The sequence below is a fragment of the Mytilus californianus genome, unplaced genomic scaffold (assembly GCF_021869535.1).
Source record: "Mytilus californianus isolate M0D057914Y unplaced genomic scaffold, xbMytCali1.0.p SCAF_11, whole genome shotgun sequence".
Classification (NCBI taxonomy): Eukaryota; Metazoa; Mollusca; class Bivalvia; order Mytilida; family Mytilidae; genus Mytilus; species Mytilus californianus.
Window position 1 is genome coordinate 67,130,316 of NW_026262593.1, and position 18,774 is coordinate 67,149,089.

General features: G+C 31.7%; 2 protein-coding genes across 2 annotated transcripts; one reads left to right on the top strand and one right to left on the bottom strand.

The window, feature by feature from the left end:
* Nucleotides 1-1,101: 1,101 nt before the first annotated feature.
* On the bottom strand, nucleotides 1,102-9,020 carry LOC127719283 (uncharacterized). Its single transcript, XM_052225299.1, has 4 exons — nucleotides 7,321-9,020; nucleotides 6,107-6,304; nucleotides 5,000-5,161; nucleotides 1,102-2,434 (listed from the first exon to the last, which is right to left on the bottom strand). The coding sequence occupies exons 1-4, from the start codon at nucleotides 8,989-8,991 to the stop codon at nucleotides 1,856-1,858; spliced, it is 2,610 nt and encodes an 869-aa protein (XP_052081259.1). The 5' UTR covers nucleotides 8,992-9,020; the 3' UTR covers nucleotides 1,102-1,855.
* Nucleotides 9,021-9,169: 149 nt separating this feature from the next.
* LOC127721017 (uncharacterized) lies at nucleotides 9,170-13,322 on the top strand. Its single transcript, XM_052227724.1, has 3 exons — nucleotides 9,170-9,377; nucleotides 11,956-12,018; nucleotides 12,699-13,322. The coding sequence occupies exons 1-3, from the start codon at nucleotides 9,280-9,282 to the stop codon at nucleotides 13,006-13,008; spliced, it is 471 nt and encodes a 156-aa protein (XP_052083684.1). The 5' UTR covers nucleotides 9,170-9,279; the 3' UTR covers nucleotides 13,009-13,322.
* The last annotated feature ends 5,452 nt before the right edge of the window (nucleotides 13,323-18,774 follow it).

An 18,774-nucleotide genomic window follows, 5' to 3' on the forward strand; every position in this document is an offset into this window, starting at 1 on the left:
AACAACTTGACTTAATTTGAATCATTTATATACAAGCTACTAAATGAAAATATTATGTGGTACTAAATGGAGCAACTGGCAGCCAGACATTTGTTATTTGTATTTTCAATATTTATTTTCTGAAATATTAAACCAGACTGAAAAGAACCCAAAAACCGAATGAGCAGGAAAGTAGTTTTTGGAATAAAAGTATTTATAATATAAATAAAAAGAAGATGTGGTATGATTTCCAATGAGACAACTCTCCACAAGAGACCAAAATGACACAGAAATTAACAACTATAGGTCACCGTACGACCTTCAACGATGAGCAAAGCCCATACCGCATAGTCAGCTATAAAAGGCCCCGGAATGACAATTCAAACGAGAAAACTAACGTCCTTATTTATATAAAAAAATGAACGAAAAACAAATATGTAGCACATTAAAAAACGACAACAACTGAATTACTGGCTCCTGACTTGCAATATAAAATAAAACACATATATATACATACATGTAAAACAAAGCATATCAGAAGAGCAAAATTTCATATACTTAAATACTAATATATACAAAAGTACCACTCTGAGAATTATGAGAGACTATTTAACAAGTTATAATATTTCAATATTTTACATAATTTTAAAACTATATACATAAATATATTTAAGATTTACATTTAATTGAGTCCTTAATTACTTTACTGATTATTTCTATAGAGCATATACAAATAAAACATAATGGCTTATCTGTATTAATTTGATAAAATGTTTTTACTATTACAAATTTTCTTTCTGTAATGAAATAAATCTTTAAATTGTTCATGTCTGTAATCAGTCTTGTATACCCATATTATTTTTTCCACAGGTACTTAATGCTTGCACACCGTCTTATTCTCTTTACTTTATATATTTTGAAAAAATTTCTGTATTATCTATTCCGTAAAGCTCACTAAGACCCTCATACATGATTTGCATTTTTATTACAATTCAATTAAATAATATTAACTGAGTATGAAATTTAATACCATAAGTTGGTGTAACCTATACAAGTTTATACATTTAGTAATATTAGACAAAATATACAAATTCAGTTGTACAAAAACACATACATGGCATACAGATAAATGAGTCAAAAAGATTTTTTTTTTATTTTACATGTTTTTAGTCCAAAATTAAAAGGTGATGAATAAAAATAAAAATAAGAAAGTTGACATTTCCAAATGTTTGTCATACTGTAAATAGTATTCAAATTCAAAAAATATTTTTTCCTTTAAACTTTTTTACAAGAGAATAAAATCATTTTTGGATTGAGTGTTAATCTATTTTAGTCAGTTATTTTCTCATAGCCCTAAGTTTAACCATAGGGTGGGTTTGTCAGCCATTATTTAGAAAAATCCTGGTCATGAATAGTTGATAAAATGACAAAGTTTTCCATAAAAAATAATGACAATTAATGGAAAATGAGAAAAGCTCTTTCCAGCATATTGGTCACGCCAGCAAACATAATTGACATAATTTAAAGACGATCTTTTCATATCTAAAACATTGACCATGTACATATAGTCAATGTACCTTGTATCATTATTTGTCTAAGTCAATGCATGATTGGAGTATACCACCATTGTGGACCTAAATGTTAAGATTTCTGTTTGCACATTGTTGTTTTACCTCCTTTGATGTTAATTTACATGACCAAGCTAAAAACAAGATAAGTGACAGATAACCAATCTCTAGATTATGGTCATGATGATGGACATATAATTATAAACAGACCAAATTGTATCTGCTGAGTCTAGAAATCAATTACTTGCAATGATTTAACAAAAATATCTAAATTTGATTCTTTTCTCATTTCTCAAGTCTACAAAACATTACAACATTAATTTCACATCAACACCAATGAAAACCAATCTATCATTGTCTCTTCCTATAACTTGTGGTTCACTGATATCATCTAGGAGGAAGGGCTTACAACAACTCACTCGTTCTGAAACGTTCCAAAACCCATCTGTATATGCAACATCACTGAACAAATCAAGAAGTACCCAAGTGTACATTTTACCACGCCAATCATGTTCGAAAATCAATTTCACACGACCAAAGACCATATCATCTTCTTCCCTCACACAGGGATGGTGGTCTTTTAAATTCCTGACAAGGTAAACATGTGATGGTGACTGTTTATTGCTGGAAACTCGACTGGTTTTTCCATTTACTTTTTTCTCTACACTCTTCAAAACTAACCCTTGTTTGTTCATTCTTGAAGTTAATGCAAAGTCATAAACCTCAGACATATCATCTAGAATCTTTTCCTCTAATAATTTTGGGGTCTTCTTCGTGGTTTCCTTTTTGGGCTCATTCAAATTGCAAATATCTTCAAATTTACCAAGTGTTAAATCATCCGTATCAATAATGTCTGACATGAGCATAAATACACACCAGTCATATATCTGAAAATTAAAAAAAAATATTCAATTAACATCTGGTAATTAAGTTTCAACAACTGATATACAATGTAATACATTAGAAAATTAGTGTTCGAATGTGATTTAAAATACAAAACAGTCTCTTTACACTTTTCAATGTTTACATGTTTTTAAAATGTAGTATACATTTAACAGTTTTAATAGGTTTACCATTTTCAGTAAAATTTTGGATTAGTTAATATAAAAAGTATTTTCAAATTCATTTTTTAATTTAACATAAAAACAGCTTATCTTTTTGATTCGTATACTTATTGAGATGATTTTAACTTTACCTTTTCTGGCATATTAAGAATACAAAATTTGAGTTGACAAGATATATATATATATTGTGTCTACAACTATGTATATAGGTGTAATACCACCAAATCATAGTACGTCACATCCGGTTGCATACGAAAATAGGTCGAAAAAAAATATTCCCTTGAATTTGACAGTTGTAGGTAATTGATCCTACATTTCATTGCAGTAAAACATTTCTGAGTCATAAACATATATCTTGGGTATTTCAAAGCACCATTATTTCTTTATTTGGGGTTTCTATAGAATATTTTGGAAACTTGAGGTTACATGGTTACTAAAGCTTGTACACAGGTTAAAAAAGGGGGAAAATTTGATTGGTTAACTTCCAGTGATGGTTATTTTCTTATATGCAATGAAATGTTATGTGAAATTTTTTCTATAGTACTGGACAGGATAAAACTTTACTCATGCCAAGTATTTCTTTATTTGAAACAAAGATAAATTCTGCACAATTTTTTGAAAAGTGCAAATTTAACAAAGACTAATAGGGGAAAATCAATGGTGGTATTACACCTAATATGGGAAGCTGTACATGCACCTTTGACCTTGTGAGTACTCTCATGTGTTAAAATTTCTTGCTATTTAAGTGAAATATTACAAATAATGAAATATTCTGAGTGGATTGAGTCTCCAAAATACATTTTATGAGAAAATTTCCTTGAAATAGGACTTTACCATGAATATTAGTTGACAGAACAAGCCATACTTAGAGTCTTGGGGAGCTTTTTCTCCTTATTTCTTATATTCTGCTATACTAGAAAATTTTTCCTAAGAAATACTTTAATAAATATATAGTTTTAAGTAAATGAAATTATTTTTAAAGCAGTAACAACAAATTATTCACCAAAAGAGAAGTTTTTTATGTCCCTCTCTGGAACGCGGCGTAAATTTAAGTTTTACGAAAGGACTTATTGAAACCTCCTTGGAGACAGTAAACTTTTATACGGATAGTTCAAGCAGCTTGAATACTTCAATTAATCATTTATAATAACATTTCTATCCTAAATGAGTGAAAGTTACCCAAAAATTTTTATTTATTGGCCTAAAAAGTAGAAATTTTGAGGAAATGAGAGGTATAAATGGACCAAAAGAGACTTTATAAGGAAGAATAAGAGGTCCATTAGTAGTATTTATCATCCTAAGTCATCTTTTGTATCATATTCAACTGTTTGTAGGCAGATGAGATAAATATTTGATCATTTATTAGTCCACACTATATTCTATCATGATGCGGCTTGGTTTGAATTTTTCGAAGAAATTTTGCTCGAATCGCTGTAGATGTCATCTTACATTATACTAGATTTTTCTCAAACTATTGAACTGATTATGACAAAACTTGACAGGAATGCTTGAAATAACCAGTATTACAAAGGAAAAAAGTCACATTCAGTTTATTCAACAAAAAAGTCTTCTTTAGGTGTAATACCACCAAATCATAGTACGTCACATCCGGTTGCATACGAAAATAGGTCGAAAAAAAATATTCCCTTGAATTTGACAGTTGTAGGTAATTGATCCTACATTTCATTGCAGTAAAACATTTCTGAGTCATAAACATATATCTTGGGTATTTCAAAGCACCATTATTTCTTTATTTGGGGTTTCTATAGAATATTTTGGAAACTTGAGGTTACATGGTTACTAAAGCTTGTACACAGGTTAAAAAAGGGGGAAAATTTGATTGGTTAACTTCCAGTGATGGTTATTTTCTTATATGCAATGAAATGTTATGTGAAATTTTTTCTATAGTACTGGACAGGATAAAACTTTACTCATGCCAAGTATTTCTTTATTTGAAACAAAGATAAATTCTGCACAATTTTTTGAAAAGTGCAAATTTAACAAAGACTAATAGGGGAAAATCAATGGTGGTATTACACCTATACACTCAAATATATATAAAAAAAATAATTGAAAAAAATATATCAATATTACATACCAGAATTAAAATTTTATAATTACTTGAGACGCGCGTTCGTCTACAAAAGACTCATCAGTGAAGCTCGAATCAAAAAATGTTTAAAAGGCCAAATAGAGTATGAAGTTGAAGAGCATTGAGGACCAAAAATTCCTAAAAGTTTTTTACCACAGTTCTTTAAATAGTTTTTTTTCCATTGTATATCTTAAAGACAGACAAAAAATTACTATTCATGAGAACAGAAATAAAATTTCAATAAAAATTATTTGTAGAATAAAAAATCCTGTATATTGTCATGATTGAGTACTTACTGCATATGTTTCCATGACGGTAGATTCAATTCTGTGTTTGTTGAGTACTTGTCTTGTAATCCAACAGTTAACCCTCTCATAAGGAAAAAGCCATCTCCCATATAATGGTCCATATCTAGGAAATCCCTCCGGAATATGATGTAGAAGATGCATGGTTATTGTCTATTATAAAAAATATAAAGGAATATTGAATAAACAATTATTATATATTTGCAGGAATAAATATATGAATCATAATCAATATCCTTTTAAATAAAGCAACATACATTGTACTATAAAGAATAATGGTACACTTGTACTTGTAGATTTAAGTTAATCTTTTCTCTTACCCAAGGTATTGTTAACACAAGTTCATGTTGCATTCTGTACGAACTGTTGAAAATGATAAAACTTATAAAATCCCTGAATCCAAATTTCAGAAATCCTTGTAATGTAGTTCTTGAGAAAAATGTGACGAAAATTTAACTTGAATGTCATGCAAGTATTCAGTAAATATAAAATATGATCAGTAATGAATCTGAATACACATCACACAGTATAGCTTAGCTGACTTGTATAAACTTTGAAACCAAATTTCAGAAATCCTTGTAATGAAATTCCTAAGAAAGATGTGACAGAAATATAAATGGGACGACAGATTGACTGATGTATGGACAGAAAGAGGTAAAACAGTATACCCCCACTTATTTTAAAGCGGGGGTATAATACATGGAGAATGTGTCCATGGGTCAGATATGATGTCCCTGCTTGCATATATATCGTATTAAGTTATAAGGGGACATAACTGAAGAAAGGTAATAGTGACCCTACCTGAATTTGTCCTTGAATCAAATTTTATGGTAATAAGTATTGTAATAAGATTCATATGTTTGGTTGAGGCAAACCATAGTTAGGGAACGATTACTAAAATTCTGCAATTTTTTAACTTGCAAAGGGGCATAACTCTGGAACAATTGAATTAACGCCACCAAAATTCAAACTTGACCCGTGTTTTGTGGAAATATGCATTGTGCATGAGTTATATAATAAAATTGAGAATGGTCAAAAGCAAATTCTTATTTCTTTTTTTTTATGTATCATGTATATAGCAGGACAAATCAAACTTACTTGTAAGGATAAAGGGAAATCTCTTTCAATCAAAGCAAGAGCTTCGTGGGTTTCTTCCTGTAACTGTTCTAAATCAGCAACTTTGTATTCTTCTTTTGTAAGCTTTTTCAATACTTCAAACAACTTCAGCAATGTACGCTCTTGTTCTGGTCCTAACAAACCATGCAAACACCAAGCAGCAGCATTGCTCGTGACAAACTGAAAGAAATACATTTAATGAATGGCTATTATTTATTTTGAATTTATTGAACCATAAAATCAATTTTTGACTCTTCACATTGAATAACCCGCGATGTAATTATAAATTTCTATCAAAAATAAGGCTCAAAGAATTTTTTATATTATTTATATTAACAATAACAACGTACAAAAATGTTGGCGTATGAATACACAATGTCAGAGTGGGCGTGTCCCCATAAAAATGGACAACATTGAAAATAAAACTAATACTTTTAACCAATCAGAAGACAGTAAATACACCAAATTTATTTATGATAATATAAATGACTATATATGAAAGATGACAAGTGGATTCTTTGTTGAAATGATGGATTAAGAGATTGACATAATTTCTGCAACTTTTGTAGAATACAATATATTTACAACTATCTCACGGAGTCAAGTTCTAGAGTACCAGTATGATCATGATGATATATATATTTGTCTCATTGACTCTCATTAAACCATCTTTAAATTTTTTTAAATGTATTCATAGTCAAGTAAATTGCAATACTAAATTTAAAAATGGTGAAACAGTTAGTGTGTGTAAACCATATAAAAACAAATTTCTCAGGCCAAATAAAAATATATGTGTAATTCCAGTTACCATGCATACAATGTACCTTTCCTATTTTTTAAGTCTTCATAATGATAATAGCCTCCCTTAAGATTATTATTTTAATTTTTCATTAACAGTCAGGGGACTTACTGAAATAAGTGTTTTATAAATCACTAACATGACTTAGAAAAGTCATGTTAGTAGCAAATTCAAAGTTAAGTGACAAATTGTGATTTTGTAGTTTTACCAAAATTTTAAACACATAGGTTTAGGTAGTATCTTTTCATAAATAAAATAGAAGCTTTTGCTTCTGTAAAGAAGCTAGTAATCATTCCAGCTGTAAATTCTATTTAGTTCATAAAAAGCTATAAAAAAGGCTTACCATAATCGTAATTTATGTAACTGGAACCACACATTCTATTCTATTTAAACATACCTGAAGCTTCCCATGCATAGTTCTGAGTGTCCATGGCTTCGAGAAATGTTTGTCTGGGTGGTAGTCATAACCTGGTGGGTATTGCAAACTTTTGGCTCTCTTATCTGCAACTGCTAGAGCTGTACGATCTAACCTCCAAGGAGCAGGTGGTAATACACATTGTACAACATCATTACTCTTTTTTTTTTTCTGCTGCACATTTATCTGAGTAACTAATTTCCTTTTCTGACCCACTACTTCATTGCTGGAATCGTCTGTTAACTCTTCTGTCACATCTGTATTTTCTTTCACCCAAGTGTCTTTAAAACGATCGAACTCTTGTTCACATAGCCTTACTTTCTTTGAATCATCTTTTCCAGTAACAGTGTCCAAAACATTACCAATAACATCAGCAATTGTGTGCATTCCATCTGGTTGCATCTGTTCTGATCTCTTATGATATGGTAGTTTCATGAAGCTGTATGTACCTTTCAAACCAGTTCTTTTTTGCATATTGTTTTTCTGATTTTTGTTTGGTAGATCATCATATTGCTTCCTTAGGTCATACTCTTCTTCGTTGGTATACATGTGCTGAGTAGTTGAAGATTCTTCCCTCTTTGATGCATAGTTTGTGGTATCTGATCGTAGATGATGGTTGGTAGGTAAAAATGATCTGTTGTTTAAGTGGACGACTTTGTGCAGGTTTTTACAGTATTCCCCAGTTTCTCTACAGTATGGGCATCCTCTTAATGCTGCCTGACTTGACACATGTAACAGCTTGCCAAATGCTGGTATATCACACTGATATTGTAATAGTGCCACTTTAACTTTGCAGGGTGCTCCTTTGTAGGTGTTAAAAAGTTTAGATTCGGATAATGTCAATAGTTCATCCACAATTAATTCTAAATAAGGATCAAGATGTTTTGGTTCTTCTGTTTTGGTTCCTGGAATAATACCAACAAGCATCATTGGGCCAAGAATTTGTCTAACATTTACAGGCAAATTTAACCATGTCAAAATAAGTGGCCACATGGACTTTTGGGTAGCCATACTTTTATTCGGGTTAAGTCCATCTGTAAATAAAGCTAATGGAACGGTTAACGATTCTTCCATGTTTTCAAAGACGCCCCCTTCTTCATACCAAGATTGATATATGGATCCATCTGTAAAATCCCCTAGTTTTCCATTTGCAACCTCCTGTTTGGAATACAGAAGTTTACAGACATTGTCTGTGCCATACCATCTTGCTAGTCTAGGACCTAAGGGTATATAGGTAAACGTCTTTCTTGGATTCTGGGAGTTGGTCAAGTACCTATCCTCATCACAAACAGCACACTTTATATCATCTGAATGTTGAAGTCTAAATATCTGACAGTCATTGACACAACAATGATAGGTTGTTGTTGGTATCAAAAGGTGTTTCACCATGTCATGTGCTTCTTTGTAACTTTTAGGTAGCTTGTTTGGTTGAGGAAGTACTTTTTTTTCATTTGACAAACACATGCTCACTGCAGACTTTGACATTCCATTGTTCGAGCAAAAAGTCACAAAATGGCGCAACACTGATTGTAGGATTGTGGTTTTACTTCCATCATACAATGGTTCATTAAGTCTAGGTTCTTTATATGGTCTGGTAGTGAAGTTTATTGTGAGCTTCTCGTTTTTCCATGCAGTGTTCATAACGTTTATCATTTTTGCCTGGTGTCTTCTATTAGCCCTATCACAATTGAGACCACCTGAAAAAAAAATATGAATAAACAAATATCCTTAACTCTGCAATGGCATATGATATGTGTTATTGAAAAAATATGAATTACAAAATGTACATTGTACCATGGAAGTATTATAAACAGGCATATTTTATAAAAACAAGTCAACAGTTAAATTAATATTGATAAACATATTTGTTTACTTTTTCAGAGAAGTATTCGAGAGGTTGCCAGCTGTTCAACAAACATTGGAGTCAACCTGATTCAAGATATGTTTCCAGAATTAAAAAAGACTCCAAGATCAACAAAGAAACTAGCAACTGCCATATCCACCAGAAGAAGAAACAAAAGGCAGTACTTGCAACTGAAGTAGGCATAAAAATAACAAATATAAATCAATTGCTTTAAAAAGCAATTGTAAACGGTCTTTCCCCCACCTGAAACATGAAACATGATTGACTGATATATGTGTATGTTTGTTTTGTTTGTTTGTTTGTTTGTTTGTTTGTTTCTTTCTTCTTTCTTTTTTTCTTTCTTTAAAGGGTCCATATTAGTGTGTTGGTTAAGTTTCTATATTTAGTTTGGAAAGTTTTTATTCTATTTCAGGGTCCGCGCGCGTCTTTGTCTCGCGCCAGGTTTTGGCGTCACGTGACGAGGCTTTATATTAGCGAAAACTTAGTATTTTTATTTCTTTTTAGGTGGGAACGTTGGACAGACAACATGTATAGCGACGGAATACACACAATGTATTTCTTTTGTCATTGTAGGTAATTGACATTTCGATCACAGTTCACGAGCAGTGCATGCTTTGGATTTAATTGATCCTGTGTAACTTTAAAACACGTTTACCGATTGTTTTCATACAATGTACATTTTTCAGCAGCAGTTTGTAACACAGATTTGTATTTCAATCTAGGAGCGGACATTTTATTGTAGGATTTCACTGAGATTTACGGAACTAGCAAGCGAATTTTACGGCATTGCAATTTCTTTTCTCTAGGAAAATTCTTGAGAGATATCTGCACCACGTTCTTTTATGAAGATGTAATACGTGTATACCCTGCTGACTGCAGTTTTTAAGGTCAATTGGACATGTAGTTTCCCAGAACATCTGATAACAAGCATGTGGATTTTTTTTTCTTCAGAAGAGATGTAAATACAATATTACACACATGAGACGGAAACATGCATACAATGAATGATTGATTGGTTGGTTGGTTGGTTGGTTGGTTGGTTTGTTTGTTTATTTATTGGTTGGTTGGTTGGTTGATTGATTGATTAGTTGAATAATTAAACACGTGGGATAGGGTCTCTTGAAACAAGCGAAAAAGAAACAAAGGAGATCTTGGACCCCGTGTTAAACACATAAGACGGAAACATGCATACAATGAATGATTGATTGGTTGGTTGGTTGGTTGATTGGTTTGTTGGTTTATTGATTGGTTGGTTGGTTGGTTAATAAATTTAACATGTGGGATATGGTGGTCTCTTGAAACAAGCGAAAAAAAAACAAAAAACAAATGAGATCTTGGACCCCATATTAAACACATGAGACGGAACCATGTATGCATGCAATGATTGATTGAATGGTTGGTTGGTTGGTTGGTTGGTTGATTGATTGATTGATTGATTGATTGATTGATTGATCAATTAATTAAACACGTGGGATATGGTCTCTTTAAACAATCGAAATAGAAACAAATAAGATCTTGGTCCCAATATTAAACACACGAGACAGAAACATGCATGCATGCAATGATTGACTGACTGACTGACTGACTGATTGATTGGTTGGTTGGTTGGTTGGTTGGTTGGTTGGTTGGTTAACACAGAGACCGGATCCACTTTGATCACGCAAAGACGGAATAGAAAGCCTAAATACTATATCTAAACACATGGGATTTATCTTTTGAGAGATCACTTAACAAGTAGTAAGGTTAAAGGTCAATGTCAACCTACAAAAGCACTAAACCACACATAAAACTCTTTAAATAGTGCCAAAAACACATAATTTGCCTTTTTTACATGACCTTGACCATTGACCTTGACCTATATTTTCAAGTTATGGTCCAATGATCTCAAATCAAAATACCATAGGTCTTTACAACTTGCGGTTCATGAGATTCATATGCATATTGAAAAGTAAAATATTCCAGGGGTAATAACTCCTATAAGAAGTCACTGGATCGCTTCGGTTGAAATTATTTAAAGTTGCGACATGTGACAAGGAACATTTTAAAAAAAACCATTTGCCGCTAACTCTTATAGTTTATGAAGAGTAGCGATAACAATGGTTTTTGTAATTGGGGAGATAACTCCTATAAGGTAAATAGTACACTTTGGTGCCCCTAATACAAGATAGATTTTATTAACCCGATACTTAATACCAAAGATCATTTGGATCTGTCGCGTACTTTTTTTGACTTTTGACTTTGAAATCGGACGAGGAAAAAGAACAATAATAATAATAAACAAACGAAATACAGTAAAGTCTTTCCATTAAGAAAGGAAAGACCTTAAAAATTACCTTCCAAACTTGTTTTTTGACCTCAATCAACTCACTGCTTTAAGCAACTTTGTTAAAACTATTTAATATTTAAGTATTTAGTACATTATTGTTTATAGTAAAAAAAAAATCAAAAGTGACAAGATTCCAACTCAGCCAATTTCACAGATTTTATCAGTAAGGGGATTCACTCAAACAAGTATCTTTTAAAATACCTATACATGTACCAGTAATGTTGCAAACAAGGCTTTTTTTAAATATTACTTATATAATTTTATATCAGTAACTTTTCTAAATATTATTTTTATAGGTGTCCAACTGTACAGGTTTTACTAGCTTTAACAAATTGTCAAGTTATCTGGTTATTTTTCCCATTGGCATCTGCAGCTATTCATTTTTTCTATTGGTCAATATTAATTTTATGAACTTCTATATTTTCAGAGACAAAGCAGGCAGTCAAGGCAAAACTGTTAAAAGACTACTGAAAGACCGCAAGGATCAAAAGTAAGTACTATCCACTGTTTCTGTGTACATGGGTCTTGCAACCGAGAACTTTAGATAAAGTTAAAACTTGTAATTGTAGGGACTTGGATGAAGTAAACTCCTTGAAGCCCTTGATTCAAAATTTAAAAAAAAATTAAGAATATTTTAATTTTTTTGAAAATAGTTAACTTACTTTATAAAAATTTTAAATTTTAAGTTAGATTGAGAATTTAATTTAGTGTCCAGCTGAAACTAACATGATTTTACCACTTAAGTGCAATACTGATTTCCCTTTAAATCAAATAAACTATTTTCTGTAAAATACCTTGTGTATTAATTAAGCAATACGGGTAATAATGACGAATAGGCTTTGTTTTTATGATCAGAGTACTGTATATCACAGGTAGTACTGTTACTAATTTGGACAATTTTGTAAACATGGTCAACATGGTCAAGTTTTACATTTTTTAAGCAAATCTATATTAGCATACTATTACTAAAACTGTGTAATACTGACTCAATAAACATGACAGTTAGTCCAGTAACTTAACCAGAGAAAACCAAAAAGTTGGTTAAATTGAATAGACCTAAATAACAACATTAAGTTTTGCAATAGTTTATTCTTAATTCTACATTCATAAGACAAAAGAAGAAACACAATGCAGCAGTTTTCTCTGTATTCATAATTCTCTTTTTTCCAGATTACAACTTAATGTACCTATTGGTTCACCACCAAGTATTGAAACTACAGAAGACTTGGTGTCTTTGTCCCCAAGGCCAGAATCTCCATATCCAAATGAGCAAGATTCTTTTGAAGAGACCACCACAGTAGAAGAGACCCTAAACATCACAACTATAGAGGAGAGCTTCAACGCATCACCAATTAGCTCACCAACTAGTGTCATTCCTTTAGCACATTTAGCATCTACTAATCAAGACCTTACTACTGAAGACTGGGACACATCAGATGAAGAAATGGACAAAAGGCTGATAGACTTTGTTAGGCATTAAATAAGTCCACTAAAATCTGTATCATATAATGTATACATGTATATACTTTGTACATATATAACATATAAATATTTATAAGCCTAGGTACTTAATATATTATGAATTGTTGGAATTAAAATTGAATTATTTATTAAACATTTACATGTTTTATTCGACCGGGGTACATACATGTACATGTATTTTTTTTATTTGCTGGTATAATATCACGTTCACCTGTTAGACATTCAGATTGTTATAACTTATATAAGTTCAAATGTTTTATTTCTTCTTTTCATGAAATTTTATACACCATAATATGTGAAAATTGTATGCACTTTTGTGAGGTTAATGTTTTATCTAAAAGTTAGTAAATTTGCAATAGGTCTTACTTAGTTAATAGTCGGAGCTGATAAATGGTTGTTTTTCATTAACAATAGTGAAATATGTGCATGCATGGACACTTATTTTTATTATAAACATGATAAATAAATATTTAAATGATAATGAGTTGTTATTATTGCATCTTTCTTATAACCTTTTACTTACAAACAAGTTGTACTAGGAGAACAAGGACATGTGTTTTTTCAGTTTATGCAGATAACGTTATAAAATCTGATGCATGTCTATTTAATCCATTAAGAGAAGTATACATGTATATTATGCTTACAATGTCAGTCAGGGGTACTACTTGTACAAGTATTTTTTATTTACTTGAAGAAGTAAAAAAAAATAGTCACATATAAGTTAATTGTAATGTTTGAATAATCTCCCCTTAATATGCTCAAAAATTCACTTGTATAAGTAAATTTTTCTTACAATGAATCCCACAAAAATTCTCAAGTTTTGATATGTAAAATCATGCCTTTAATGATTTTTCCCAGGTTAGCTCATAATTTTTGATTAGAGTTCAATGTTTCATCTCATTAATTCAACAAAGAAACTAATGTGCAAAGATCTTAAGTATTTGCTATCTTTGCCGCAAGGCCTTCAAAAATTGCTCCTTAGGGGCTTGTAAATGAGCAGTGTTCTGAAGATAACAGACAAATGGGATTTTCATTGTCCATGAAATTCCACTTAAATGATTAGTAAAGACATCTGCAAAGGGCAGACAATTTAAAATTCTATTTGGCCACAGACCACAATTAAATTCCCGTATTAGTTCTTTATAACGTTTTGGTTCATTAAAAAAATTGCACCATGCATTTTTGTCAAATCTTTTGTGTGTGTAATGTATAGTACTAGTCCAAAAATATATACAAAATTCAGAAAGATTGAACCAATGACTCTTACAAATTTAGCCAATACACATCCATGACCCTATGGACAAGTCAAGAGATGTTCCGAAAACTGTAAATATCACCTTTTTGCACCTGGCCTAATCACTCTTTCCATATCAAAATCAGTTAAAATACAACATCCAAAAGTTTATTTCACCTCTCTTCTTTTATTTCCACCCAAAAAAAAATAAGAAATGAGTGAGGAAAGGAAAGAAAAAAAATTAAGAAAAAATACACTCTAATTAAAAGGAACTATAGCTATTCGTGGACAACAAAAAGCGGGATCATTAATTGTGGTCTTATGCCTATTAGGGGTCTAAAACTTGACCAATTCTAATGAAACTTGGCATGATTTAAGCTTAGTGTATTATAAAACAGTTTACAAAGTTTCAAAGCCATATGATACCAATTATAAATAAAATGCTCCGCTGGGGCGCAGCTTGATACGACCGCAGAAGTCGAACCCTGAACAGTTGGGGCAAGTATGGACACAACATTCAAGCTTGATACAGCACTGAATTTGAATTGTAATTAAATATTTGACACAGCATAGGTTTCTGACACAGAATGAATGTGGTCCAAGAACTTAAAAAATTTTAATTTACCTATTCAAACCATATCATTATTATTTGCTTTTATATATAAATCAGAAATACATGTAACCAATTTAAAATGGAAAAAAAAATCCCCCCCCAAATTTTTTGAACCCCCTTATGATTTATCATCCCCAAACTCAATCCCAGCCTTCCCTTTGTTGTATGGTACCTTGCAGTACAATTTCAGAGAGATCCATACACTTGACCACAAGTTATTGTCTGTAAACTAGAAAAATGCTTATTTTTGGCCCCTTTTTGGCCCCAAATTCCTAAACATTTAGGGCAATTACCCCAAAAACTCAAACCCACCTTTCCCTTTGTGATATGGAACCTTGCAGTACAATTTCATAAAGATCCATACACTTACACAAAAGTAATGTCCTGAAACTAGAAAAATGCTTGTTTTTTTGCCCTTTTATGGCCCCTAATTACTAAAAATTTGAGGAAATTACCCCCAAAATCAATCCCAGCCTTCCCTTTGTTGTATGGTACCTTGCAGTACAATTTCAGAGAGATCCATACACTTGAACACAAGTTATTGTCTGGAAACTAGAAAAATGCTTATTTTTGGCCCCTTACTCCTAAACCTTTTGGGCAATTACCCCCAAACTCAATTCCAGCTTTCCCTTTGTGATATGGAACCTTGTTGTACAATTTCATAAAGATCCATACACTTACACACAAGTTATTGTCATGAAACTAGAAAAATGCTTGTTTTTTGCCCCTTTTTGGCCCCTAATTCCTAAAATTTGGAGGCCATTACCCCGGATTCAGTAAAGATTGATATATTACCAAGGTAGCTGTATAGTTAGATATAAATCTAAGTTGATTTGAAAAAGTTATAAAAAGAATTAAAGTGTACTATCTGAATATAGTCCGAACTGTAAATTCAAGCTATTTTGACCTAGATTAATTTAATCCTTAAATCTGACAGCAATACACAAAACTACATAATGACCTATGATTCAGTAAGATCAATATATCACTAAGATAGCTGTATAGTTTGATGAAAATCCTAGTTGATTTGAAAAAGTTATAAAAAAAATTAAAGTGTACTATCTCTATTTTGTCTGAACTGCAAATCCTAGCTTTTTTTACCTAGATTAATTTAATTCTTAAATTTGACAGCAATACACCAAACTTCTTAACAACCTGGGATTCAGTAAGATTAATATATTACCAAGGTAGCTGTATAGTTTGATGAAAATCCAAGTTGATTTGAAAAAGTTATAAAAAAAATTAAAGATGCCTATCTGAATTTAATCTTTTTTTTTTTTACCTATTAATTAAATTCTTTCATTTCACAGCAATGAATCAAAACTAACAAATAAACTGGAATTTTGTATGATCTTTATTTAATTTAGTTAGATGGACTGATTTATACCAGTGAAGACTTAATTTGAAGGTCCAGACTACTCGAGACAGGTCGAGACTGGTTAAGACTGAGTTGAGACTAGTCAAGACAGGTCGAGACTGGTTGAGACAGGTCGAGCCTTCGTCGAGACCATTTCAGACTACACTAAGATCATCAAGTACTGAATCAGACTAATTAAGTAAAGTCGAGACCTAGTCGAGTACAATTAAGTACAGTTAAGTACTGTCGAGACAATGTCGAGACTAGTCGAGTAAAATGTGTGCTCGACTTAACTGGTCGAGCACAAAAACTGGTCTTTTCAGACTCTGAGCAGTTTGTAGTGAACTCTATAGGGTTATTACAGAAAATAACTTGCATGTGTTATTACAGATACTTTTATGAGTTGTCTATTCTTTAATCCTTAAATTTACCAAATCTGTAATAACATATGTTTGTTATTTGTAAAATAAATCATAAATATTTTTATTTTTAGTGGGCTCTAGTATAGGGAACTCTTGAAACTTTGCCAGAATCTAAATGCATAGCCTTGATAACTAACTATTAATTTAGATTAATACATTTTTCATTAACCATGGTAAATCAATGAGACAAGGCTTTTAAGTGATTAACTTAGCTGTAATAACAAGGCTTAGTTATTAAAGGCATGTAACTTATTAAATGAGATACTTGGGAATTACTGGGAAGCTTGCGCAGAACCTCATTACATGCTCTGATCATTACTTCTTACAATAAATTAAAATACATTGTAATTGAGCATGATCTATGTCTGAGCAAATGCTTTGAAGTGATGTAGAGAAGCTATAATAACACCCTTTAGTTATTACAGGCATATTTGTTCTGTAATAACATAGGTGTGATATGCATGATTGGCAAACTATGAACTGTTATAGAGAATCACTGAAGCATGACCGGAGCGGGCCCCTCTGAGGCAGTCAGTGGGTCCCCACTTATGAAAATTTCTGGATCCGCCACTGCCACTGGTTATATCTTTCTATAGTTAAGTTTACATAAAGACAGTAGCATTGTGGCGTCAGATATTTTGTATTGTGACATCAAAATTTTATGGGAACCTGTGTGATGGCCAGTAATGGCGGACAAATAGCGATAAGGTGTATTATCACTGAACTAGTATATATATTTGTTTAGGGGCCAGCTGAAGGACGCCTCCAGGTGCAGGAATTTCTCGCTGCATTGAAGACCTACATGTATTGGTGACCTTCTGCTGTTGTCTGTTCTATGGTCGGGTTTTTGTCTCTTTGACACATTCCCCATTTCCATTCTCAATTTTATTGCATATATTTTTCACGATTTACAATTCGTACAAGCCTTCAACTTTAAAATGTTTCAAAGTCTTTTATTAATTTGAAGAATATATACCATATAAAGATCTGAATAAGTTTATTCTACTTCAATGCCCTGAATATTAATAATTAATATATATTTTTTTTCAATGTAGGGCGAACGGACTGGATCGCTGCTGTAGGCAGTACAAAAACATGACGATTCATGCAATTTAATGCTTTCATAAACTTCATTAATCTTACCTTTAGAAAGTCATAAGCTTCTCTGTGCCTTTTAAGATTACTGATATATCCAATTAATATCGATGGTCAAATAAATCTGTGAATTTAATTTTTGTACAAACGGATGCTGAAGATGAAAATATCAAATATGGCGCTTGATTCTATACCACGTCATCACTGTATCCCCAACACGAGGGGACCACACACGGGATTTCTTTTTATACAAAGACTGTTAATCGTATTTTTTAAAATAATTTATCAAACTATTATTAAAAAATAATCAATCGTTTGATTTCACATGACAATTGAATTACCGCGATAACACACAATAACGGTTTTTATTTTATTATATAGATATCCCTAGTTTCGCCCCAATGGCTAATCATTTGGAAAAGATTAAAATAATGATTAATTTTAATAGAAACTCAAAGTGTCTTTTCTAAAACTTGTTTTTGCCATTTTGGGGAATGACATCATGCAGATATGAGTTTTTAAAAGTTGCACACATAAACGAAATTATTTTCGATCGTCAAACTTGGTGTTGAACTAAAATGTAGATCTCGTTCTCAAACTACGCACGTAAAATTTACAAGGAATAGATGTTCGCACTTCCCAGATCTTGAACTCAAGTACCATTTAAACGCCGAGATTTAATATTTTAAAAAAAGCCTGGCTTATGATAAAACTTTCAATTAAAATTCTTTTTCAGCAGCCTGAAGAAGTCATGAGTCGGCAAATATTTCTTACAATCAATTTGATCTAATATATTTGATTATTTCACAACACATATGAACCGTTTCGTTCGTATACTTTAAAGATCGATGCGATTGAACTAGATTGACAGTAGCTGAATATGGCTTGTTGTTTATTTTACCTATAAATCGACACAGACAGTTAAACGACTCAACGATGTTTAAAACGAATTGATGCCAGTTTGAAATAGTTTAACGGGGGCGTGGCCTATTAGTTTGACGCAACTTACCACCATCTGAAATTAAATTGAATGACTGCAAGCG

Bases quoted from the DNA above. Each gene is read 5' to 3' on its own strand.
- LOC127719283 (XM_052225299.1), bottom strand. From the start codon at position 8,991: ATGATAAACGTTATGAACACTGCATGGAAAAACGAGAAGCTCACAATA. The intron at 6,305-7,320 runs GTATGTTTAAAT...TATTTCTTTCAG, and splicing joins CTATGCATGGGAAGCTTCAG to TTTGTCACGAGCAATGCTGC. The intron at 2,435-4,999 runs GTAAGTACTCAA...TTTAATTTTCAG, and splicing joins CCGTCATGGAAACATATGCA to ATATATGACTGGTGTGTATT.
- LOC127721017 (XM_052227724.1), top strand. From the start codon at position 9,280: ATGTTTCCAGAATTAAAAAAGACTCCAAGATCAACAAAGAAACTAGCA. The intron at 9,378-11,955 runs GTAGGCATAAAA...CTATATTTTCAG, and splicing joins AGGCAGTACTTGCAACTGAA to AGACAAAGCAGGCAGTCAAG. The intron at 12,019-12,698 runs GTAAGTACTATC...TCTTTTTTCCAG, and splicing joins AAAGACCGCAAGGATCAAAA to ATTACAACTTAATGTACCTA.